At 42.8% G+C, this 23041-nt stretch overlaps 1 protein-coding gene across 1 annotated transcript in view; it reads right to left on the bottom strand.

Annotated features, from left to right (window-relative positions):
- The window catches only part of SHC4 (SHC adaptor protein 4), a 136082-nt gene that overhangs the window by 94127 nt on the left and 18914 nt on the right, over nucleotides 1-23041 (bottom strand). The window contains exon 2 of the mRNA XM_082254034.1: nucleotides 863-933. Within this exon, the coding sequence (XP_082110160.1) occupies nucleotides 863-933 (71 nt within the window). The remainder of the gene's footprint in view (nucleotides 1-862; nucleotides 934-23041) is intronic.

Here is a 23041-nt window from a genome sequence, read left to right as displayed (position 1 = left end):
GACCCTCTGTCTGGACAGTGCCGATTGACCCTGTATTGATCACATGCACTCTCCCAAAAATAAAAAAAAACTCTATAGCAATACACACCTAACTGAGCATGTGCAGCTTGCCCCCTAGGCTCTGTTCTATCGGGAGATGGTTTGGGGACTGTGGAAGAATGGTCGGATCAGAGAAGACAGGATCAAACAGCATTTTTACACAATGCAGAGGATTAACCCTTTAGGTTCCACAGTGAGTATAACAAGCATGCTTCACTGGATATACAGACTGATTTTACTGTTGTGGGTTTAGTAACACTTTAGGTGTTCAGAATCATCACAGGTTAACACACTGAAGTCAAGAGGTCTATTTATAAAAACATCCACTGGAGGAATGTCACAAGCATTCATCTAGGCTCCACACATTTTCCCTGGATTTTCTCTAATACTATTTTTCCTATGATGGTCAGCTCCATCTAGTGGCCAAAATGACATTCATGTTTCTGAAATACCTCAATCAGAAAAAAATTTGCCACATTTTGGCCACTAGATGGAGTTGACGATCAAAGGAAATAATAGTATTTGAGGAAATACAGGGAAAATTTGTGCAGCCAGGACAAATGCTTGTGACAAATTGTAGATTTGGACTCATGATCTTGATGACTCCTGTTACCAGGACAGAATGTGAGGGTGAATCTCCCCAAAGAGACATAGATGGCAATGAAAACTTTAATAGAGGTTATGAGACATCTCAACTCTATCATAAAAAAATAAAACTAAAGTTTTGACTCAAGCTGCATTTTATATTGTCAAACAGTGCTGGGACAATTATCACAGTTGTGCAATGTAACTAGTTTTTGCTTCTACCACATTAGAAAATTACCTTGTAACTTGAGTTCTTGTTCCGAAATCAAGGGATCTCATGGACTGCAGCACTTCTATACAACCCATGTACTGCAAAACAAGATCAGAGATTCGGTCTGTATAAAACGATTTATATTTAGTGAATGAACACATTACCATACACATTTTTCAATGTTTTACATGTTTGTAGTTACATCTAAAGCTGCAGAACAGGGAGGTATATACATACCATGGGCCCAGGGCTGGGACATGGAGTGGGCAGGATGAGCAGCTGCCCTGGGCACTGGTATCATGTGAGGTGTGGGGGGAGGGGCACCAAGGAGAGTTGCTGATGATACAAATGCTACAAGCTGACAGAAGTAGTGACATCGGCATCATTCATCACTACTCCTGTCAGCTTAGTGCAGGTAGTGACAAGCCAAATCTCTGGAGGAGGAGGGAGAGCTGGGAGGTGTGGGCTTTGCTTCATACCACAACTGCTGCAACTCCAGTTTGGGACTGTGCAGGGTTTGTTTACCCACCCCCATCTCATCCCAGTAAAGAATGTGGGTAGAGGGCGGGTATGCAAAGTCCCCATCTGATAGCCAGCCTGTCCCCAAGCAGCAATCCCATAGCTTTGCAGCAGCATCTCTGCTTGCCGGCTGCCTGTTGAAAGGGTTCGAAGTCAGCTTTCCTAGGCTCCTCAATTCTGAAATAAGAAAAAAGGGCGCTGCAATTAGTCAAACTGAATGTAACGCCATTTATTGGAAACATTACTCCTCCATCTGGGGCAGAGGAAGATCAGCATGCAGACACGCTGTCATGGACATCAAGGGCAAGGGGATGGAGTAGCATCACATATAGCAAATGGTGACGCTAACAGAAGCTGCTCTAGTGTCAAAACTAGCTGGTAGAGTGGCTGGAAGAACGCCAGCTGTCAAGCTGAGTGGTGATGTCGGAGGTGGGCGGGACTGAAGCAGCTGTCAAAAGTAAGCTAATGGAATGGATGCAAGCCTTTCATAGATTTGTGCTGGGACCTAAAATTTGACAGCTGCTCCAGTCCCGCCCACCTCCGAAATTACCACTCAGCTTTGACAGCTGGCATTCTTCCAGTGCAAGGATAGAGGGTTAGTGCTAGGTGGTGGGATGGGGGGTTTGTACTAGAAGAAGAAAAGTGTGGATTTGTACTGGGAGGTGGAATTTGAGGGATTGTTGTGCTGAGAGGGGGGAGTTTTGGAGGGTGAGAGGGGTAAGATTTTCTTTAGGAGGGGGAATTTGCACAATATACTAGCTTATTATGTAATACTTACCTTAGAACTAAGCCCCCTCAGCTGGGCCCGCACATCGGTGTCACCGCTGACACTTTCCCCGGAGTTACTTCTGGGTTCGCGGGCTCCGGCATTCATGGCACTGGGCTCAGAAGGAATGGCACCTGTGGCTGTTCCTTCGGAGTTTATGCGCCAGTGATGTCACTGGCTGCATGTCATATATATATATATCTTCTAAACTGTACACTTTTAGGAGATATTCACACTACCTATAGGTAAGCCTTATTATAGGCTTACCTATAGGTAAATGTTTGCAGAGGAAGTTTATTTCCTCTTTACCTGTGGGACCTTATATAGACAGGTGTGTGCCTTTCCCAATCATGTCCAATCAACTGAATTTACCACAAGTGGACTCCAATAAAGTTGTAGAAACATCTCAAGGATAATCAGTGGAAACAGGATACACCTGAGCTCAGTTTTGAGTGTCATGACAAAGGCTGTGAATACTTATGCACATGTGTTTCTTATTTATAATAAATTTGCAAAGATTTCAACAAACTTCTTTCACATTGCCATTATGGGGAATATATTGTTTGTAGAATTTTGAGGAAAATAATTAATCTATTTTTGAATAAGGCTGTAACATAAAAAAAAAAAAATGTGGAAAAAGTGAAGCGCTGTAAATACTTTCCGGATGCACTGTAAATCTGTATGTTGCACTACCCCCACAGGGGCTGCTGGTAACTGGCTCTCCTACTCCTGCACAGTCAGGCAACACGCATTCTCTGCTTGCATCCAGATACAAGAAGTCAGTTCCTTGGCTTTGTTTTTATGTTTTATTAGGGGTAACAACTTGGATGAAAAAACTTGAATTAACAACAACAGGGGGCAAGCAAGAGGGTCGCTGGTTTGAATCCCAACCATGACACTACCCTCCTGGAGTTTGCATGTTCTCCCTGTGCCTGCGTGGGCTTCCTCTGGGTACTCCGGTTTCCTCCCACACTCCAAAGACATGCTGGTAGGTTAATTGGATCCTGTATAAAATTGGCCCTACTATGTATGTATGAATGTGAGTTAGGGACCTTAGATTGTACGCTCCTTGAGGGTAGGGACTGATGTGAATGTGTAATGTATATGTAAAGCGCTGCGTAAATTGACAGCGCTATATAAGTGCCTGAAATAATAATAATAATAACTTCCTTACTCTACACCAAAAGATCCCAGACTGTTTTCTTTCCTTTCCTCACACAGTCAGTGAATTATGTGCAAAAGTCCATTACAGACTAGAAGCTCTGTGCCCCTCTAGAAAAGTAGCACAAACTTGAGGTAACTGCTTGCAGGAGTATATCCCCTCTTTCTGTAGAACTGATCCCAGCTCCAACTACTAAGCAGCTCCTACCAGCCCTCCTGGCCACTCCGGGGATTTCTCAGGGTAAGGATGAAGGAATTAAGCACAACGCTTTCCCTCCAGAAAGCTGGCCACATATGGCAGACTCTCCTCTTGTAAAGTCCCTGAGTGTGCTGATGTACTCATACTGTCCTTCCCTGCTCCCAAGTGTGGTCCCAGTCAAACCGCACTGCTAAAGGTATCCTTCCTGTGCCAGCCTGAGCCTCCGGCCTGGCACTCCCCCCTCCATGTTTAAGGGCTGGCTCAGTCACCATGTGAGGCCCACTGCCTGGGGATTAGCTAAACTCCCATAAGTATGCAGATCAACCCTCCTGGCCTCCACTCTCCAGCTTCTAGAAATATCTCCAAACTTCCAGGACCAGGGGGAGGCACCAGAGACCTGCCTGAAAGAGTCATCCAACCTAACCTGCAAAAAAACCCTTGACCCAGATTGATCTTGACCAGATTAAAGACTTAACCATGAGCCAAAACATAAATTTACATACAGTTACACTAGTAGCACACTAGAGGGTGGTACGTGTATAAACATCAGCACTTCGTGTGATCCAGTTATGCCCCTTTTTTCCCTGCAGCACAGCAACAGATCATTGCAATAGTGACCTATTGCGTGCTGGTAATCACAAGTAATAGATCACACTTCTGCTGTTTCAGATGTGTGTAGTAGGGATCTTTCTTTTATATCTCAGTGGGACTGACCTGATCCAAATCTCTGCAGAATAAAAAAGCAAGCAAATATAAAAAAGGTTAAAAATTATAAATAAATCAGAAAAAGATCCTACCTCCATCTCTTCGCAGACATGATGAGGTGCCCTCTTCCCTTCTCAAACATTCCTAGGTCAATTTTCTATTCACAATCATAAGTATATTTTGTGCATTTAAAGTATAATTCCAAGTAATGAATGAGTCCTTTACAAAAAATTGCTTTTTAGCTACAAAAGTTCAGAATTTTCTCTATAAAGATGTATTTTTCATTCCCTTTTTCTCAGCCAGATCTTTCTCCATTTATGTGCATAGCGTGGTGTATTACAAACTTCAAAGGCCTGACACCTAGTCAGCTGTCTTCATAAACCTTTGATCCAGACAGTAAACATAAGACAAAGATGTATTATAAAGGCTCCATCCCACATGGAAATCACAAGGGGGCTTTCTAAATCTACAACAAAACCAAAAACAATACTGTACTGTGCAAACAGATGTCCCGGTCTTCCTGGAGATCGATCCAGTGTTCCCAGTGTGTGCTCCTTGAATTCAGCACCTTACTTGTCTGGAGCCATACCCTAGATTAGGAGTCTCCAAACTATGGCCCGGGGGCCACTTTAAGATCTTATCTGGCCTGCAGCTGATGTGCACAGTCTGCGTTGACGGTGACCACAATGTAGGGTACTGTAATGGGGACCCTGATATATGGGGGACTGTGATGTTAAGAGGGTTTTGATGTGGACTGAGATGCAGGAGGACACTCTGATGTGGACTGTAATGTAAGAGGGACTCTGATGTGGACTGGGAAGAGGGGACTGTTGTGGACTGTAATGTAAGGGGTACTCTGATATGGACTGGGAAGTAAGAGGGGACTCTGATGTGGACTGTAATGTAAAGGGAACTTTGATGTGGACTGGGATATAAGGGGAGACTCTGATGTAACTATGAAGGGTGACTCTGATGGGGACCCAGATTTAAAAGGGACTCTAATGAGAAAATAATTGCAAATATTTGTAAAAATGTATGGCGTGGCCCTAGAAAAGTTATAAATACCCAGACCCAGCCCTTCACCAACCTGACCTTCAATTAAATCAGGCCATACAATAGTAGATTTTCCTATGCAAATTCTCATCTGTACATTCAATGCCATGGCAAATGTTGTTGGAACGTACATACAAAAACATTTGCTTTACACTTAAACCACTTGACCTCTGGAAGGTTTTACCCCCTTCATCACCAAGCCATTTTTTGCTATTCAGCATTGTGCTACTTTAACAATAGCTCGGTCATGCAAAATTGTATGCAAATTAAATTTATATCATTTTTTGGTGCTATTTGATCACCACTGGGTTTTACATTTTTTGCTATAGAAACAAAAAATTCCAAAAAGTTGAAAGAAGTTTCTGTTACAACATCTTTGCAAACAAATAATCTTTCTTCGTTCATGTACAAACACGGAATACAATTGTATTCTGCTACATTTCTTTAGTAAAAATAACCCAAATCGGTGTATAATATTTGGTCTGTGTGAAAGCTATAGAGTCTACAAACTATGGTAAATATATTTGACAATTGATCAATCCTGATGTATTAACGACCTCATTTCTTGAGACCCTAGGACAGTACAAATACCCCCCAAAATGACCTCTTTTTGGAAAATAGATAGCACAAGGTATTTGGTAAGAGGCATGGAATCCTATTAACCTTCTACGATGAAGTGAGCTGCCACTTAGATAAAGGTAAGCCTGTGGATGTGGTGTATCTGGACTTTGCAAAGGCCTTTGACACCGTTCCCCACAAACGCTTACTGTACAAACTAAGGAAGGTAGGTATGGACCATAAGGTGAGTACCTGGATAGAGAACTGGCTCCAGGGGAGAGTACAGAGGGTGGTGATTAATGGGGAGTACTCGGATTGGGCTGGTGTGGAAAGTGGGGTCCCCCAGGGTTCTGTCCTGGGACCAATCCTGTTTAATTTATTCATAAATGATCTAGAGGAAGGGATATCTAGCACAGTCTCTGTATTTGCGGATGATACTAAATTAGGCATGCCAGTATCTTCTATGCAGGATGTGGAAATCTTGCAAGCAGACCTGAACAAAATAACGGGGTGGGCAACTACATGGCAGATGAGATTTAATGTTGAAAAATGTAAAGTAATGCACTTGGGGGCCAGAAACCAGAAAGCAAGCTACTCACTAGGGGGGGAACCTCTGGGTGAGTCTAGGATGGAAAGGGACCTGGGGGTACTGGTAGACAACAGGCTTGGCAGTGGCATGCAATGCCAAGCCGCCGCAAGCAAAGCCAACAGAATACTGGGATGTATAAAAAAGGGGATTCACTCCAGAAATAAAGAGATTATTCTTCCACTCTACAAGACTCTGGTCCGGCCACATCTGGAGTATGCTGTCCAGTTCTGGGCACCGGTCCTCAGGAAGGATGTGCTGGAACTGGAGAAAGTCCAGAGAAGGGCAACAAAAATAATTAGGGGAATGGAGGACATCAGCTATGAGGAAAGACTACAAGCACTGAACCTATTCTCTCTGGAGAAGAGACGATTGAGGGGGGATATGATATCAATGTACAAATACTGTACTGGTGACCCTAGCATAAGGAACAAACTATTCAGAGAAAGGAGATACAATAAGACACGTGGCCACTCACTAAAACTTGAGGAAAGGCGGTTTAACCTTAAAGTGCGTAAGGGGTTCTTCACTGTAAGAGCGGTAAGGATGTGGAATTCTCTTCCACAAGCAGTCGTATCAGCGGGGAGCATTGATAGTTTCAAAAAACTATTGGATGGACACCTTAAAGACCACAACATACAGGGGTATACAATGTACGGTTAAAAGCAAACACACACACACATCATAGGTTGAACTGGATGGACTTATGTCTTTTTTCAACCTCACTAACTATGTAACTATGTAACTATGGAGAGTTTCTTGAAGTTTTAATTCTTTGGAAAATTAAGAAATTAAGTAATAAAAAAATATTTTCACATTTTTTATATATACTTTCACCAGTGCATCATCATATGACTGGTATGGCGGTGATCAGGGATACTGACTGGTCAAAGTATGTAAAATAAATAAATACATTTTTATTCACTTTGTTAATTTATTTTTTTTAAACATTTTTTAAAATGTATTTATTTATCCTTATCATCAGAGTAGTTTAGTGTCACCATAGTAGGGGGGGGGGGGTGATCGGGGACTTTTTTTTTTATTATTGATTATTAGTGATCCTCACTGTTATAAGCAATAGTTTTAGCTGTCAGGAATGGCTTTCATTCATGACAGCTTGCCTACTGTTGTAATCTATGATTAGCTATAGCTAATCACATCATACAGAGTGTTGAGATTGGCCCAGGTACCATATGATAGCTGTGGGCCAATCACAGCATCACAACAGTTATGAATGGTAGCCATTTGTGACTCTTTTGTTTACATTGCAATCATGTGATCGCTATGATTGGTCATAGAGATCACATGATACCCTGGCCACTCACAGCGGTCATGGGTTGTGCCAGTGCACATGTGTTCAGTGATGTACAGGTACACTGCCGATCTTTATTTTTTTGTTAAAAAAGTAAACTGTCCCAAAATTGTAAATAAAACTGAAAATTTCCTATCAAATACTTACCGTAATTTTCCTTTCCTGATGGACTCCATGGCAGCCTAGGTATGGGTTAACCCTGCCCCCACTTCTCCCCTATAGGACCCCACTCCCATAAAGCTTTGCTCTGAGCCAGAGGCCTGCGTTCCGTAACTAGCCTACTCATGACTTTGGGAGGGAACTCCTGCTGCCATCAGGAAAGAAAAATGACGGTAGGTATTTGAAAGCAAATTTTCAGTTTTCCTGACAGACTCCACTCCAGACTATACAATAATGAGCCATAAATGTATTGATCGGGACCACAAGGCCGCCCTACTAATTACATTGGTGCAAAGCCGCCCAGAATGTGGACACACTCCTGGTCGAATGAGCGATCCGCAACCCCAAGAAACAAAGCCCTCGGCTTTGTGAGCCTGTCGGATGGACCAAAATCGTCCTAGATGGGACACGTTTCCCTTTGTCCTTTCCGGCAAAAAGAATGAACAGGCATTCTGAAGCCTGAAGGAAGCTGTAGCTTTTAGCTTTACCATATCTGAGAGATTCCTAGAAAAAAAGGAAGGCACTGCTGAGAGTCAAACTCAGGACTCCCAGTTTACTAGACATGTGCCTTTACCAACTAAGCCACAGTGCGACCTCTCCCACGTCTAAAGAACGCAAGTTAGAACTCCAAAGGTTGGCAGAACAATTTCTTGGTTCCCATGAAAGGCTGATGTACCCTTGGGAATTGAGTCAAGCATAAGTAAAAGCACAGCTGGAACTGGAAGAACGTTAAGAAAAATTCTCCATGACCATTGAATCAATCTCTGAGGCTTTTTATGCCGACATGATAGCCAGGAGAAAGGCGAACATGACAGAGAGGCCTTTAACAGGGCAGCCCTAGAACACTGTGCTCCAATTTCCGAGAGGGAGTTGAGAACAAGAGGGAGATTCCATTTGGAAAACCTCTGCTTACTCTGAGGTCTGAACCTAGTTGCTTCCTTCAAGAATTGTTGGAGAGGAAAAGATTCCTAGACCTGGAAACACCTGTGAAGGCTGATAAAGCTGGCACTTGTACTCTGAAGGAGCTGATCAATAAAGCCAGATCTAAATCTGAATGGAGGAAGCTCAGAATATTTAGAACTTCTAGATCACTACATGATCTGTCAGCAGCAGACATGTATTGCACAGACTTTGACCAGATTCTCACTTTGTGTTCACTATCCTAGCATTCAAGAGAGAAAGAGATGACTCTGGGGGAGCAGCCGAGGACCTCCAATCTCAAGAACCAGACCGTCAGATGTAACCGTGCTGGACATGGATGTAGAAATGCACCCAGTTACAGGAGGTCTGCACTGATGAACAGGGGCACTGGGTTCCGGTATCTAAACAGTGCTAGCAAGGGGAACCATGGTCTAATTAGCCAATAAGCCATCACTGCCACTACCGCCACAACTTCTGTTCAGGGTTTTCGTAGAAACCTGAGGATGACGAGGACTTAAAGAAACGCACAGGACCTGCTGAATTTCCAATGATTTGTCAGGCCATTTGTGCCTAAAAAAACACCACATTGAACACCTTGTTGTTCAATTGGTCTCTGGGGAAAAAAGCCTGTTAGAATATTCTGGACTCTGGGGAAATAAGCCTCTAAGATGAAGGCTCAATTCTTCTGAGCCCTAAGACATAATTGGCTCCACTTCCAGTAATAGAGAACAGGCTGCGAGTTCCCCCTTGTCTTTTACATAGGAGACCGCCGTAGTGTTGACTAGCCTAAGAGCACTGACACTCTCTACGTTATATGGTGAAAGGCCTGTAGGATGCAGAAGGCTGCCCGTAGCTTCAGAATGTTCAACACAATCTTGTGAAATTGACAGCCCCACCTGGCTTGAGCTATCCCCGACAGGCAGCAAGCCCCCCATCCCATATTGGTGGTATCAAATGTGATTGTGAACCAGGAAATGGGGCAATGGAATGGCAAAATGAGCCAGTTTCTCCATTGCAGCCACCAGGGCACTCACTCTCATGACTGAGGGTATGTAGATGACCTAAATTCTGATTTCCAGCTCCCACTGGTCGACAAGAAGGGCCGTGTTCTCCGGAGCATCCAATTGATCATTGGATCTGTAGACAGCATAGTGTCGATCATTTTACACACTGAAAAATACGCAGGTGGGAAGAAGACAGGGCCAGGAGTATTCTGTTCCAGAACATTTGGATCCAGAGACAAAGCAATGGTCCTTTTGATTTTATCGACCTGAGCACTGAGGCACACAAGAGACAGAGTGGGCTCCAGGGGTCTTTTTTCCAGAATCAGCTGCCAGCTGAATTTTGAGGAGCAGTTACCCTCTGTCTTGGGACAGTAAGAGAAGAACATCCAAGTAACAAAGAAACTAGGGTTCATTGGTCGCCCTATTTCTCGTTTTTTCCAGCAATATCTCCCAATGTGTGGAACCCACCATATATGTCAAATCCTTTCTGATGTATTGAAGGTTCTCTAGACTTACTCACTCCATTAGTGTTTATTCACTAATTGGCATTTTTTGTATTATCTTTGTGAATATATTTTTTGTGATTTTGTGATTCTGTGCTTCCTCTGCCATGAATATCCTTTTTGCATGATATGTATTAATAACATTTGATATTTTTTTATATAATAGTATCTTTTGCTTCACATTCCCTTGACTCAAGCATCACAACATCCCTCTTCCCCCGTTCTGTTTGGAACATCAACCTTTTGGTGGTGTCCCCATGTTCTTTCTTTAGCATCCAAGTAACTATGCAGGTGTTTGCTCCTTGCTTTGATAAAGACCTTAACAATAAGATCCTTAAAACACACAGGGTGCTGTTAAAAGCCTGACAATGGGCACATGAAAGTAAGCATCTTTAGGTCTATTGGAAATGAGCCAGTCACCTGGCTGGACCCCCTATGAATCAGGGACAAGGTTTCCATTTTGAACTTCTCCTTTTGAAGAAAATTGGTTTAGGTGCGCAAGGTCTAAAATCAGCCTCCCCAAGCTGCTCCTCTTCATGACCATAGAGAGAGGCAAGTGAAATCTCCCACATCGAGGGACTGGCACAGCTGCACTTTGCGACACAAGTGACTTTACGCAATACAAGAGTATATGTTTCATTTTTCCTCAGAGTGAGGGAAAATCCGTGGAAACTAATCCAAGATGAGGAGGACTTCTGAAGGACCATGCATGTCCTGAAAAGACCGCTCCGACGTTTCAATAGTCTGAGGCTTAAACTCAGTAGCTTCTTGGATACCCGAGTTCAAGCTTTTAGCACACTTCTGAGGGTATATTTGGGCTCTTCACCAGCTCTTCCTAAAATCCAGACCTGGTCTGTAAAAAAAAAAAAAAAACGCGCGACCCTCGCACGCTCTGAAATTTGTCCTCTAGACTGTGTAGTCTTCTGGCCTAGCAGGCGCCAGGCCTTAGACAAGACCCAACTTGCCAACTGTGGCCTGGGTTATGGTGCTGACCAGCTTGCCAAAAGATGAAGCTTCCTCAACAGGATCTTACACTAGGCCTGTATGTAGCAGAATACATATTGGCCTAAATTGATGAAAAAACTCGATTTTTTTGGAATGTTTTATAGCAGAAAGTAAAAAATATTGTTTTTTATTTTTATTTTTTCAAAATTGTCGGTCTTTTTTTGTTTAAAGCACAAAAATTATATACCACCAAAAGAAAGCTCTATTTGTGGGGGGGGGAATAAGACATCAATTTTATTTGGGTACAGCATCAGTTAAAGCAACGCAGTGCCGTATCGCAAAAAATGGCCTGGTCATTACCGGGGTACAATGTTCTGGAGCTGAAGTGGTTAACCACTTGCCGACTGCCGCACGATTATTTATGTCGGCAGTCAGCCCCTCACAGGCAGAGCGCTAGCCTGTGAGGGTCTAGGGAGCGAGCGCGCGCTCCCGCACCTGTGCGGTCACGGACCCCCCCCCCCCCGCGCGCGTGTGACCGGCGGACCGCCGGTTACTCGGCGATCGTCGGTGCAGAGGGAGAAAGGCAGGCGGCTGATGTAAACAAGCCGCCTGTCATTCTCCCCTATGTAGAAACAGTGATCATACGGTTCTACTACGTAGGACCGTTGATCACTGTTCCTACACCTCAAGCCACAGCCAATCACAGTTAGAATCACGCCCCTAGGGACACACATAACCCCTCCCTCTCAAAAAAATTAACCCCTTCACTGCCAGTGTAATTTTACAATAACAGTGCATATGTATAGCACTGATTACTGTAGAAATGTCACTGGTAACCCCAAAAGTGTCAAAAATGTCAGTCAAGGGTCCGATCTGTCCGCCGCAATGTCGCAGTCCCGCTAAAAAAAATCACAGATCGCCACCATTACACATTAAAAAATAAAAACCAACAAAAATGACAAAAATCTTTCCCTTTGTTAGTAAACGCTATAACTTTTGCGCAAACCAATCAAAGTACGCTTTTTTTTTTTTACCAAACATATGTAGCATAAAACAAATTGTCCGAAAATGTTAAAAAATTTTGATTTTTACATTTTTTGGGGGGGGAATTTCATATAAAAAAATTTGAAAAATATTGTTATTTTTGCAAAATTGACGCTCTTTTTTTGTTTATAGCGCATGATCAAAAAATCGCACAGGTGATCAAATACCGCCAAAAGAAAGCTCTGTTTGTGGGGAAAAAAAGGACATCAATTTCATTTGGGTACAGCGTCGCACGACCGCGCAATTGTCCGTTAAAGTCACGCAGTGCCGAATCGCAAAATAGGCCTTGGTCAGGAAGGGGGTAAAATCTTCCGGGGCTTAAGTGATTAAAGAGAGCCTGTCACCAAAAAATCATCACGTAGGGGACTTTTTGTCCCCTATGTGATGAAAAAAAAAAGTTAGGTAAAAAAATAAAGTTACATATAAGCCCATCAAATCCCCTCTTTAAAATGTCAGTAATAGCAGCTCCAATGATTTTCGCTTCAATGATTTACATTAAGAAGAGCAGACTTGCTCACCCCTCTGATATTTATTCCCGTGTTATATATATTTTACTCATTATTAACTCATTAGGACGCTAAATGTTTCCAGTGGCAGAAGCTGCAGCTTTGATCCTGTGTGATGCTCTCTTGTTCTAGGAGTTGTATCCATAGCCCTATAGCGCTGATTACAGCAGAGCTCTTCATTAGGAATTCTCAGTGTGTTGCTGCAGGGATGCTCTTAGCCAGCACCTCTCCTCTGTCATTGATAAAATGAAATATTCAGTGGAGTAGGTGAGTCATGCACTGAGATCATATGATGATGAGTAAGTGTTCACTTGCCTCTGTGGCCTGTGCGTGGGAAGCTACTCTAAACTGAGAAAATCAATATCAGAATTACTCAGAAGAGAATGCAGGCCGACGTTATCTTTTATTTACAGATCGAGCGTTGTGCCTAGAATCTGAATACCCAACTATTTATTCCTCGTTTTGCTGAACGAATGTCTAGTTGAATGAAGGTACTTCTAGAGTTCAATAAACCCATTAATCAAAACGCTCTAATTAGCTGTATATTAATTAAAAGAAAAATTGGCCAATAGTAAACTTGGGAGAAAAACGGCTAATGAACCAATAAATCCTTTATCCATGCAGCCTTTAACCACTTCTGGACCAGGAGGTTTTACTCCCTTAACCACTTTACCACCGGAGGATTTTGCTGTCTTACGTCTGGGCCACTTTTTGCGATTCGGCACTGTGCGACCTTAACTGACAATTGCGCGGTCATGCAACGCCGTACCCAAACTAAATTGATGTCCTTTTTTTCCCCCACAAACAGAGCTTTCTTTTGGTGGTATTTGATCACCTGTGCGATTTTTACTTTTTACGCTATAAACAAAAAAAAAAGTGACAATTTTGAAAAAATAACAATATTTTTCACATTTTTTATATGAAATTCCCCCCCAAAAAAATGTAAAAATCTAAATTTTTTATCATTTTAGGCCAATTTGTTTTCTGCTACATATTTTTGGTAAAAAAAAATGGCAATAAGCATATTTTGATTGGTTTGCGCAAAAGTTATTGCGTTTACTAACTAAGGGAAAGATTTCTGTCATTTTTGGGGTTTTTTTTTTAACGAGTAATGGCGGCGATCTGCGACTTTTTTTGCGGGACTGCGACATTGCGGCGGACAGATCGGACCCTTGACTGACATTTTTGACACTTTTGGGGGTACCAGTGACAATACTACAGTAATCAGTTCTATAAATATGCACTGTTACTGTAATAATGACACTGGCAGGGAAGGGGTTAATTTTATTGGAGAGGGAGGGGTTAATGTATGCCTGGTGCTTACTGACGTGTGTGGGGGGAGGTGACTATGTGACACAAGGACAGATCGCATGTTCAGCTATGCTGAACCCTGCAATCTGTCCCTGCCTGTCACTTAGGAGATCCACCCTCTTTGTTTACACAAGCGGGCGGATCTCCACACTCGATTCCCCAACGATCGGGGAAGAGCGGCGGTGATCCTCCCCTGGCCCGACTCCCGCTGTGACTGAATAAAGCGGGAGCGAGCCTCCGGCGGCGTGCGCGCGCCGCCGAGAGAGGGGAGTGTCTGGCGACGTAGGTCTACATCGCCAGACGATAACGAACCACTTTGCCGCAGTAGAGGCTCAGTGAGCAGCGGTAAAGTGGTTAATGATCAGGTCATTTTTTGCGATTCGGCACTGCGTTACTTTAGCTGTATCCAAATAAAGTTTATGTCCTTTTTCCCCACATATAGAGCTTTCTTTTGGTGGTATTTGATCACCTGTGCGATTTTTATTTATTTGCTATAAACAAAAAAAAAGCGACAATTCTGGAAAAAAAAAACAATATTTTTCACTTTCTGCTATAAAACATTCCCAATAAAAAAAAAAAATTAAAAATCTATTTTTTTTCATCATTTTAGGCCAATTTGTTTTCTGCTACATATTTTTTGGTAAAAAAAAATCCCAGTAAGTGTATATTGATTGGTTTGCACAAAAGCTATCACGTCTACAAACTAGGGGAAAGATTTATGTCATTTTTTTTTTTTATATTTTTTTGCTAGTAATGGCGGCAATCAGCGATTTTTAGCGGGACTGCGACATTGATGTGGACAGATCGGACCCCTAACTGACATTTTTTTACACTTTTGGGGGGATCAGTGACATTACTACAGTAATCAGTGCTAAAAATATGCAGGGAATGGGTTAACACCAGGGACAATCAAACAGGTAAATGTACTCCTAGGGGGTGCTTTCTAACTGTGCGGGGGATGGGCTTACTGAATGAACACAGAGACCTGTGTTCCTAAATAGGAGGAACACAGGATCCCTGTGTTCTTTACTGACAGAACAGTGGTCTGCTGTGTTTACCGCCGTTCTGTCTCTACGGGGAGACAGTGTATGACTAGGGGCTGTTTTCTAACTGTGAGGGGGAAGGGCTTGTGGAATCAACACAGAGACCTGTGATCCTAAATAGGATGAACACAGGAGCTCTGTGTTGATTCCTGAGGTTACATCAGCAGACCGCTGTTCTCTCTCTGTGGGGAGTGATCGCGGGGTGCCCGGAGGCAATTGTGGCCACCGACCCCATGAATCAGCCTCTCACTGGCTAATGGGGGCATGCATGCGCCCCCAGGATCACTCCCTCGGATCGCCGTACAGTATATATTTGGGAAGCGATCGGTGAGCGATTAATTGTTTAGATAAGGATACAAAGTAACAGGAGAAATGATTTGCCGGAGTATATACTGTACAAATGTTTTAGGCAGGTGTGAAGAAATACTGTAAAGTAAGAATGCTTTCAAAATTATATATTATAATTGTTAATTTTCATCAATTTACAAATTTACAAAATGCAAAGTGAGCAAACAGAAGACAAAATCTAAATCAAATCAATAATTGCCGTGACTACTCCTTGGCTTCAAACCAGCATCAATCCGGGCACACTTTGTCACTTGCACAAAGTCAGGGATTGTGTAGGATTAGAGTCAAGTGTATGATTAACCAATTATACCAAGCAAGTGCTAATGATCATCAATTTCATATGTAGCTTGGAACACAGTCATTACCTGAAACAGAAACAGCTATGTAGAAGGTTTAAAACTGGGTGAGGAACAGCCAAACTCTGCTACTAAGGTGAGGTTATAGAAGACAGTTTGATGTCACAGGTCATACACCATGACAAGTCTGAGCACAGCAACAAAACACACTAGAGTTATACTGCATCAGCAAGGTCTCCTCCAGGCAAAGATTTTGAAGCAGACTGGGGTTCCAAGATGTGCTGTTCAAGCTCTTTTGAAAAAGCACAAACGGGAAACACTAAGGACCATAGATGCAGTGGTCAGTCAAGGAAACTTTAAGAGGAGCTCCAGTCTCCCACAAAAAAATTAACGAGGAGCTCCAGCCACCTATAAAAAAAAAATAAAAGTCAGCAGCTACAAAAAGTGTAGCTGCTGACTTTTAAGAAACAGCCACTCACCTGTCCCACGGTCCAGCGGTGAGCTCACCCCAGCTGTCTTCATCCTCGAATCGTTCCTCGGCATCGCCGGCATCTTCACTATGAGCACCCGGCTGTGACAGCTTGCAACTTCACAGCCGGTGCCCACTGTGCATGCACGAGTGGCATCCTGGATTGGTGGATGAAGTCTCCTGGGACCTGTCAGTGTCCAAGAAGACTGCAGGGGGAGGAAGGAAGGAGAACTTCCATGCCTGAGCGTTGCAGCACTCGGAATGGAAGTAGGAGCAGGTACCTGTCAAAATCTGGTACCTGCTCCCCCCCCCGCTCCTCAAAAATGCCAATTGTGCAAGAGAAGTAGGGGTTGAGTCCGTAAAGCGGAACTTCCCCTTTTGGGTGGAGTTCTGCTTTAAAGTCAGCAGCTACAAATACTGTAGCTGCTGACTAATAATATAAGGATCTGTCCAGGGATCCAGAAATGTCCTCACCCAAGCTGATTCTACAATTGGCTTCAAGTCCAGGTGCCGGCCTCTTGCATAAGGGAAACTGGCAGTGAAACTTTCTGACTTCACAGCAAGTTTTCTGCTACACATGCACGAGGCGGGGGACCATTTTTATAAATGGTCCCACAGTCTTAAGGGGACCTGTAATGTGTCCCAGAAGGCTGCGGGGGGGCTAAACTCAAATCAGGTACCCTCTCCCGCCTTCCTCCCAAAAAATGCCAAATGTGGCAGTGGAGGGCAGTAGGGTGCAAACAAGTGGAACTTGCAATTATGAGTGAAGTTCCACTTTAATGCAGCAGGTGAAAGACACATCATGCCTACTTCACTTTGACATTGGAAGATGTCCAGCAGTGTCTTCAGCACAGAACTGGTGGAAATCAATGGGACCCAGGTGCACCAATCTCCTGTCCAGAACAGTCTGGCCAGAAGTGGTCTTTATGGAAGAATTGAGGCCAAAAAAGCCATACCTCCGATGTGGAAACAAAGCTAAGCGCCTCAACTATGCATGAAAACATAGGAACCGGGGTGCAGAAATATGGCAGTGGACTGACTCTGTCTGGACTGATAAGTCAAAATGTGAAATATTTGTCTGTAGCAAGAGGCAATTTGTTCACTGAAGGGCTGGAGAACAGTACAATAATAAATGTCTGCAGGGAACAGTGAAGCATGGTGGAGGTTCCTTGCAAGTGTGGGACTGCTTTTCTGCAAATGGAGTTGGAGATTTGTTCAGGATCAATGGTGTCCTCAATGCTGAGAAATACAGGCAGATATTTATCCATCATGCCATGCCATCAGGGAATTGAGTAGTTGGCCCAAATTTTATTCTGCAACAACCACAAAGATGCTACCTGCCAAGATCATTCAAAAACTGCATGCAAGTGTGCCTAGAAGATCTGTTTTGAAGGCAGAGGGTGGTCACACCAAATATTGATTTGATTTGGACTTCTCTTTTGTTCATTTACTTTTTTTTTCTTTCAACAATTTTGTTAATAGCTAATAATAAACTAGTAACACTTCTATTTCTGAAAGCAATCTTCATTTGCAGCATTTCCTGCTAGAAACCTTTGCACAGAGCTGTATATAGTCCAGTGATGGCGAACCTTGGTACCCCAGATGTTTTGGAACCACATTACCCATGATGGTCATGCACTCTGCAGTGTAGTTGAGCCTCATGGGAAACGTAGTTCCAAAACATCTGGAGTGTGAAGGTTTGCCATCACTGGTATATACGATATAATATACCAAAGCGCACCAACACATAGAACATGTACTACCCCAACACAGTGGTCATAATGGGTCCTTCATGACTACACATAATATAGTGCTACTTACATATAGGATGTACAGGTTGGTGGATTTATCCAGGGTTGCGGAGAAGTCTCTTGCTCCTCATAAGTCTACAGTACAAGCTTGTATTACTCATATACCATCATTAGATTACTATAAAAACAATGGCAGTGTATTTTCTAGCACTGGATAATGAAATGGACAGAAGCAGCGGCTGCACTAAGCTTTGTGCCTATGAAAGAAAATATCTTAATCACTGATGAGATTGAAGCATGCATGACTCACTCAATTTAATTCAACTTCCGACAAGGTCGGTCTGTTTTTATTTAATGGTAAAGATAAGTGCCAGAAAGATCTGGTATCCCTACAACGCACCAATGACTCATACTTGGGATGCACTGCAGAATAAAGCAGTTTCATTTGATGTTCAGACCTTTGTGAAGCCTAAATGTGCCCTGACTATTTCAGTGTAATCTATAGTTCACCACAAAACAAAAAACATTCTTATTTTGGATAATGTTTTTATCAGCTCAATAATGTTCCTGAATATTAAAGGTTAGCTCAGTTTAAGTCCCTAAATTTCTTCAGGTGTCCTTAAAGCAAGATTGTAAGGGCTCATTTATAGACATGCAGTCAAGGGGTGATAACAGCACATGGTTGAACTGCAGTTTTACCGTTCATCAACCCCCCACCTAAACAAGGATATGCAGCCACTCAGGGCTGGCCAAATGCTCAAAAAACAGACTGCTGTGGTAACACTAGTGACAGACTGTATCAAGTATGTCATGTTTTATTTTGCCTTTAGCACCACTTTAAGGGGCCGCATTATGTCTACTAAAGGCTGTGACAACTTATTTCTAGAAAAAAGTTATAGTACATTATGGGTAAAACACATTATTGTAATACCTACAACGTACAATATTGTATGCCGGAGAAAGGGGCCATAAAACATACCCTGCTGCAGAATTATGTAGGGTCCATTCACACTGAAGCATTAAACTAACGCACACTGCATTGGTGTGATGACTTGTTATTGCATATGGACTTCAGGATGACACCCTGCATACGTACACAGCAGCTTTCTATGCATGTGCAGTACAGGCCACAACCTCACATACAGATTATGCTGCCAAAAAAGCTGCAGGTGCAATTTTCATGCGTTGCGGAACAACAGTGGCACATGAGAGTCTAAAATCAAAAACTATATTTGATTAATTTTTAATATTCAAAGCAAACTCCCCCATCCATGACTCCATGCTTTATTTTGTTGAGAAATGACTTTGAAAAACACCCCCCTAGCATTACTAGCCGCGGCCATTTTGAGTAAGCAGCATAAGGATTAAAAATAGTCAATATTGATTGGCAGAGTGAAGTTCCACTTTGAGGTGCACTGCCAGCCAATTCAAAATGAATGGGCCACCTTAACACAGTGAGCCCTAACCAGTTCCCCCCAGCTTACAGCAATGTGACGGCCGAGCGGGACTTTCATCAATCCGGGTGGATGTCGTGATCTGTCACTGGCTGTTTCCCCCGGGCATAGCCGATGACTGATCAGTGTACCAGCCTGCTACCAGTACCATGTGATTATTGTGACCAATCACAGCAGATCACATGTCAGTTGTATACAATGAATGTCTTCCTTTCATGCCATTCATTGTAACAATTGTGTTGTTAGTTGTGATTGGTCACAGTGATCACATGGTAGAGACAGGGCCAATTGCAGTCCATCTGTACCATGTGGTTAGCTGTGGCCAATCACAGCTAATCACAACAAAATAAACTGAATGAATAAATTTAATTCAGTAAAATGCTTGCTTAAGGCAATGAAATTCACTGATATAAGCAATCATAATGTGTAAAAAAAATCCTGATCACTTCTTACTATGGTAACGTTATATTGCTCTGGTCACATGGTTTAATTTTTCAAAAAACTCGCCACGCCTCTTACTAAAGAGCTTGGGACTTTCTACTTTCCAAAAAGGGGTCATTTGGGGGGTATTTGTACTGTCCTGGCATTTTTGGGCCTCCAGAAATTAGATAGGCCATCAGTACATCAGGATTAATCAATTTTCAGATGTATCAAGTTTGTGGACTCTATAACCTTCCTAAAAATTACATAATAAACACTGATTTGAGTTATTTTCACCAAAGAAATGTAGCAGAATACATTTTGGCCTTCATTTTTGCAGAACAAATATTTATTTGCAAATTTTTTTTTTTTCACAAAGGCAAATTTTAATAACAAACGAAGAAAAAAGTTTTGTTTTTTTTCAAAATTTTCTGTTTTTAACATTTATTCAGCAAAAATAAAAAACCCAGTGATGATTAAATACCACCAAAAGAAAGCTCTATTTGTGTGAAAAAAAATGATAAACATTTAGTTTGGGTACAGCGTTGCATGACCGCGCAATTGTCATTCAAAGTGCCATAGTGCTAAAAGCTGAAAATTGGCCTGGGCAAGAAGGGGGTGAAAGTGCCCGGTATTGAAGTTACCTAGCACAACGCATGGTAAGGAAATCTAGTCTTCATCAAGAATAGCTGCAGCATCAGGGGATGACTGGCAAGGGGGGCAGGGAGGCAATTGCCCCCCGGGCCACTCTGAAAAGTGGTTAAAACAGGTAAAAAGGCCTCACTCAGGGCTGGATTAATGTAGGGGTCAGACACTGTATACAGCTACAAGTCCAAAACTAGGTGGGCATGGATGGTAAGCTGATTCGATGGTTCAATGGGCCACTTGACTGGACTTGCCCCCCAGACCTAAGGCTGCCAGCCCTCCCCTGTGCAGCATCATTCGGGTTAAATGTATAAACCACTTAGGGCTTCAACGAAAGAATAAGCAGGGAACATGCATCCTAAAAAAAGATGCAACTCTTTTCCCAACCTATCCAAAGCTTGCAACAGGAAAAATAAAGTTTTGGCAAGTATTTCACTTAAAGGGTGCATACACACTACTATTTTCTATGCCGTTTACTGCATGCTGACCAATTTTACTGCAGTTGTCATCTCCGCTGAAATAGTTCTGGAATTATCTGTGGTCCTTTTGGTGTACATTTCATCCTCCAAACTAAAAGGATCCGGATCTGAAATTTTTGACAACTGAGGTTTTGTTGCAGTTAGCAGATTCTACATGGTAACTGAAAAGGTAAAGAGGATGTTGTATATTATATCACTTAGATATACATCAAGAAGGTTCATCAATTCCACCACACGACAAGACTATGCAAGAGATGCAACGAGGCATGGAGACTGCCACTGCTGACCTCTCTAAAAATAAAAGTTGCCTGGTTGTCACGTTAAGCCTCTTGCTTCAGTGACCCGGAACAAGCAGAAGTTGTTTTTCTGACTTCCCTGTTCTGTATTACTTTTCCTTGTCCTATCACAACCCTACTGTAGGCCAACATTCAAGTGCTTCCACTACCACATCAGCCAGACATGTCTCCTGTGGGCTCTTCAGACCAGATCACTTCAAGGAGATGTAAAGTCAGAAGGTTTTTTATCTTAATGCATTCTATGCATTAAGATAAAAAAAAAAAAACTTCTGTGTGTATCAGCTGCCCCAGCACCCCCTAATATTTAAATTAACTCGATCTCTGTCCAGCGATGTCCACGTGTCCCTCGGCCGTCCGAGACTCTCCCTCCTGATTGGCTGAGACACAGCAGCGGCGCATTTGCTTTCATGGGTGGTCAATCAAAGTCAGTCAACCAATCGGGAGATATAGGGGGCGGAGCCAAATGGCAGCTCCGTGTCTGAATGGACACACAGAGCTGTAGCTCAGCTCGGGTGCCCCCATAGCAAGCTGCTTGCTGTGGGGACACTCAAAAGAAGGGGGGAGACAGAAGTAGCAAAGAGGGACCTGAGAAGAGGAGGATCTGGGCCACTCTGTGCAAATCCACTGCAAAAGAGCAGGTAAGTAAACATGTTTGTTATTTTTATTTAAAAAAAAACGAGACATTACAATCACTTTATTTAGCTCCAGCAAAATTACTTAGAATAGCCCCCCCTGCTATTACAGCTGGGACCTCAAGGAACAAGTGTAGAAGTGCTGCTGGACTGCCCAGAAGGGCAGGCTGCAATCTTCTCTTACTCAACAAGAACCCCTCTGCTCTAGGCCTCAAACTATTCATGCACTCTCCTACCCACCATCTGGGCACCTTCCCCCAGGGATTGGATTAGACAACATAAAGATTCAGCTTCTGATTTGCTTCACCCAGCCCATCACTTTCCAGAACTATCCAGAATCAGGGGGAAGCAGTCAAACCCATAGTCAGTGAAACTCAGAGCAGACCAGAGCAATCACAAGCAGCTTCACTGCTTACAGAGGAGCTAAAGAACTAAAATTACTTAACCTAGCCAGCACCTAACTAGGAGGGGGCTACATGTTTATTCCTAACTAAAATGTACTGATCACACTAATATACCATAAATAGATATATACATTTTCACAGGGCCTCTCTAGGAGCTGAGAATAATTTCAAGGGTTCCTCCAGGGTAAAAAAAAGGCTGCTCTAAAGATATAGAAAACAAATGATTTTCTTAGCGGTTATAGGGATATTCCTAAACCTTACATTAATTCCATCCAAATGTAGTTGTCAAATGCTATTGCTACCTGCATAAAGCAATGTGTAACTCTGAGGCCTGAGGCCCCTGTGCTTCTGGGCCCCATAGTAGTCTCAAGAGGAACCCATAAAACAATTTTAAGGTCTCAAGGAACCTCTGCTAAAATTGGGAGTCAGTTGGGGAAATGCTCCCCTTAGAGTGGTGGTCAGAGTGCTCCTCTTCCAGACAGCCGAAAAAAATCATTGGTGTCCTGACACTGGCAAGTGGCACTAGACCTAGAACTATCCAGACAGCATCAGATGAGAGGTCAATCAACCACAGCCCAAGGAACCCCTAGAAACCTGAGGAGGAACCATAGGAACCCTGCTTGAGAATAGCTGCATAACATGATCTGGGGCAAAATGGACAAACCTGAAATCGATGCACGCAATGTAAACCCATAGCAACCAATCAAACATCATTTA

The sequence above is a fragment of the Pelophylax lessonae genome, assembly GCF_965119305.1.
Source record: "Pelophylax lessonae genome assembly, chromosome: 4".
Lineage (NCBI taxonomy): Eukaryota > Metazoa > Chordata > Amphibia > Anura > Ranidae > Pelophylax > Pelophylax lessonae.
This window is presented reverse-complemented; position numbering and strand designations above follow the sequence as displayed.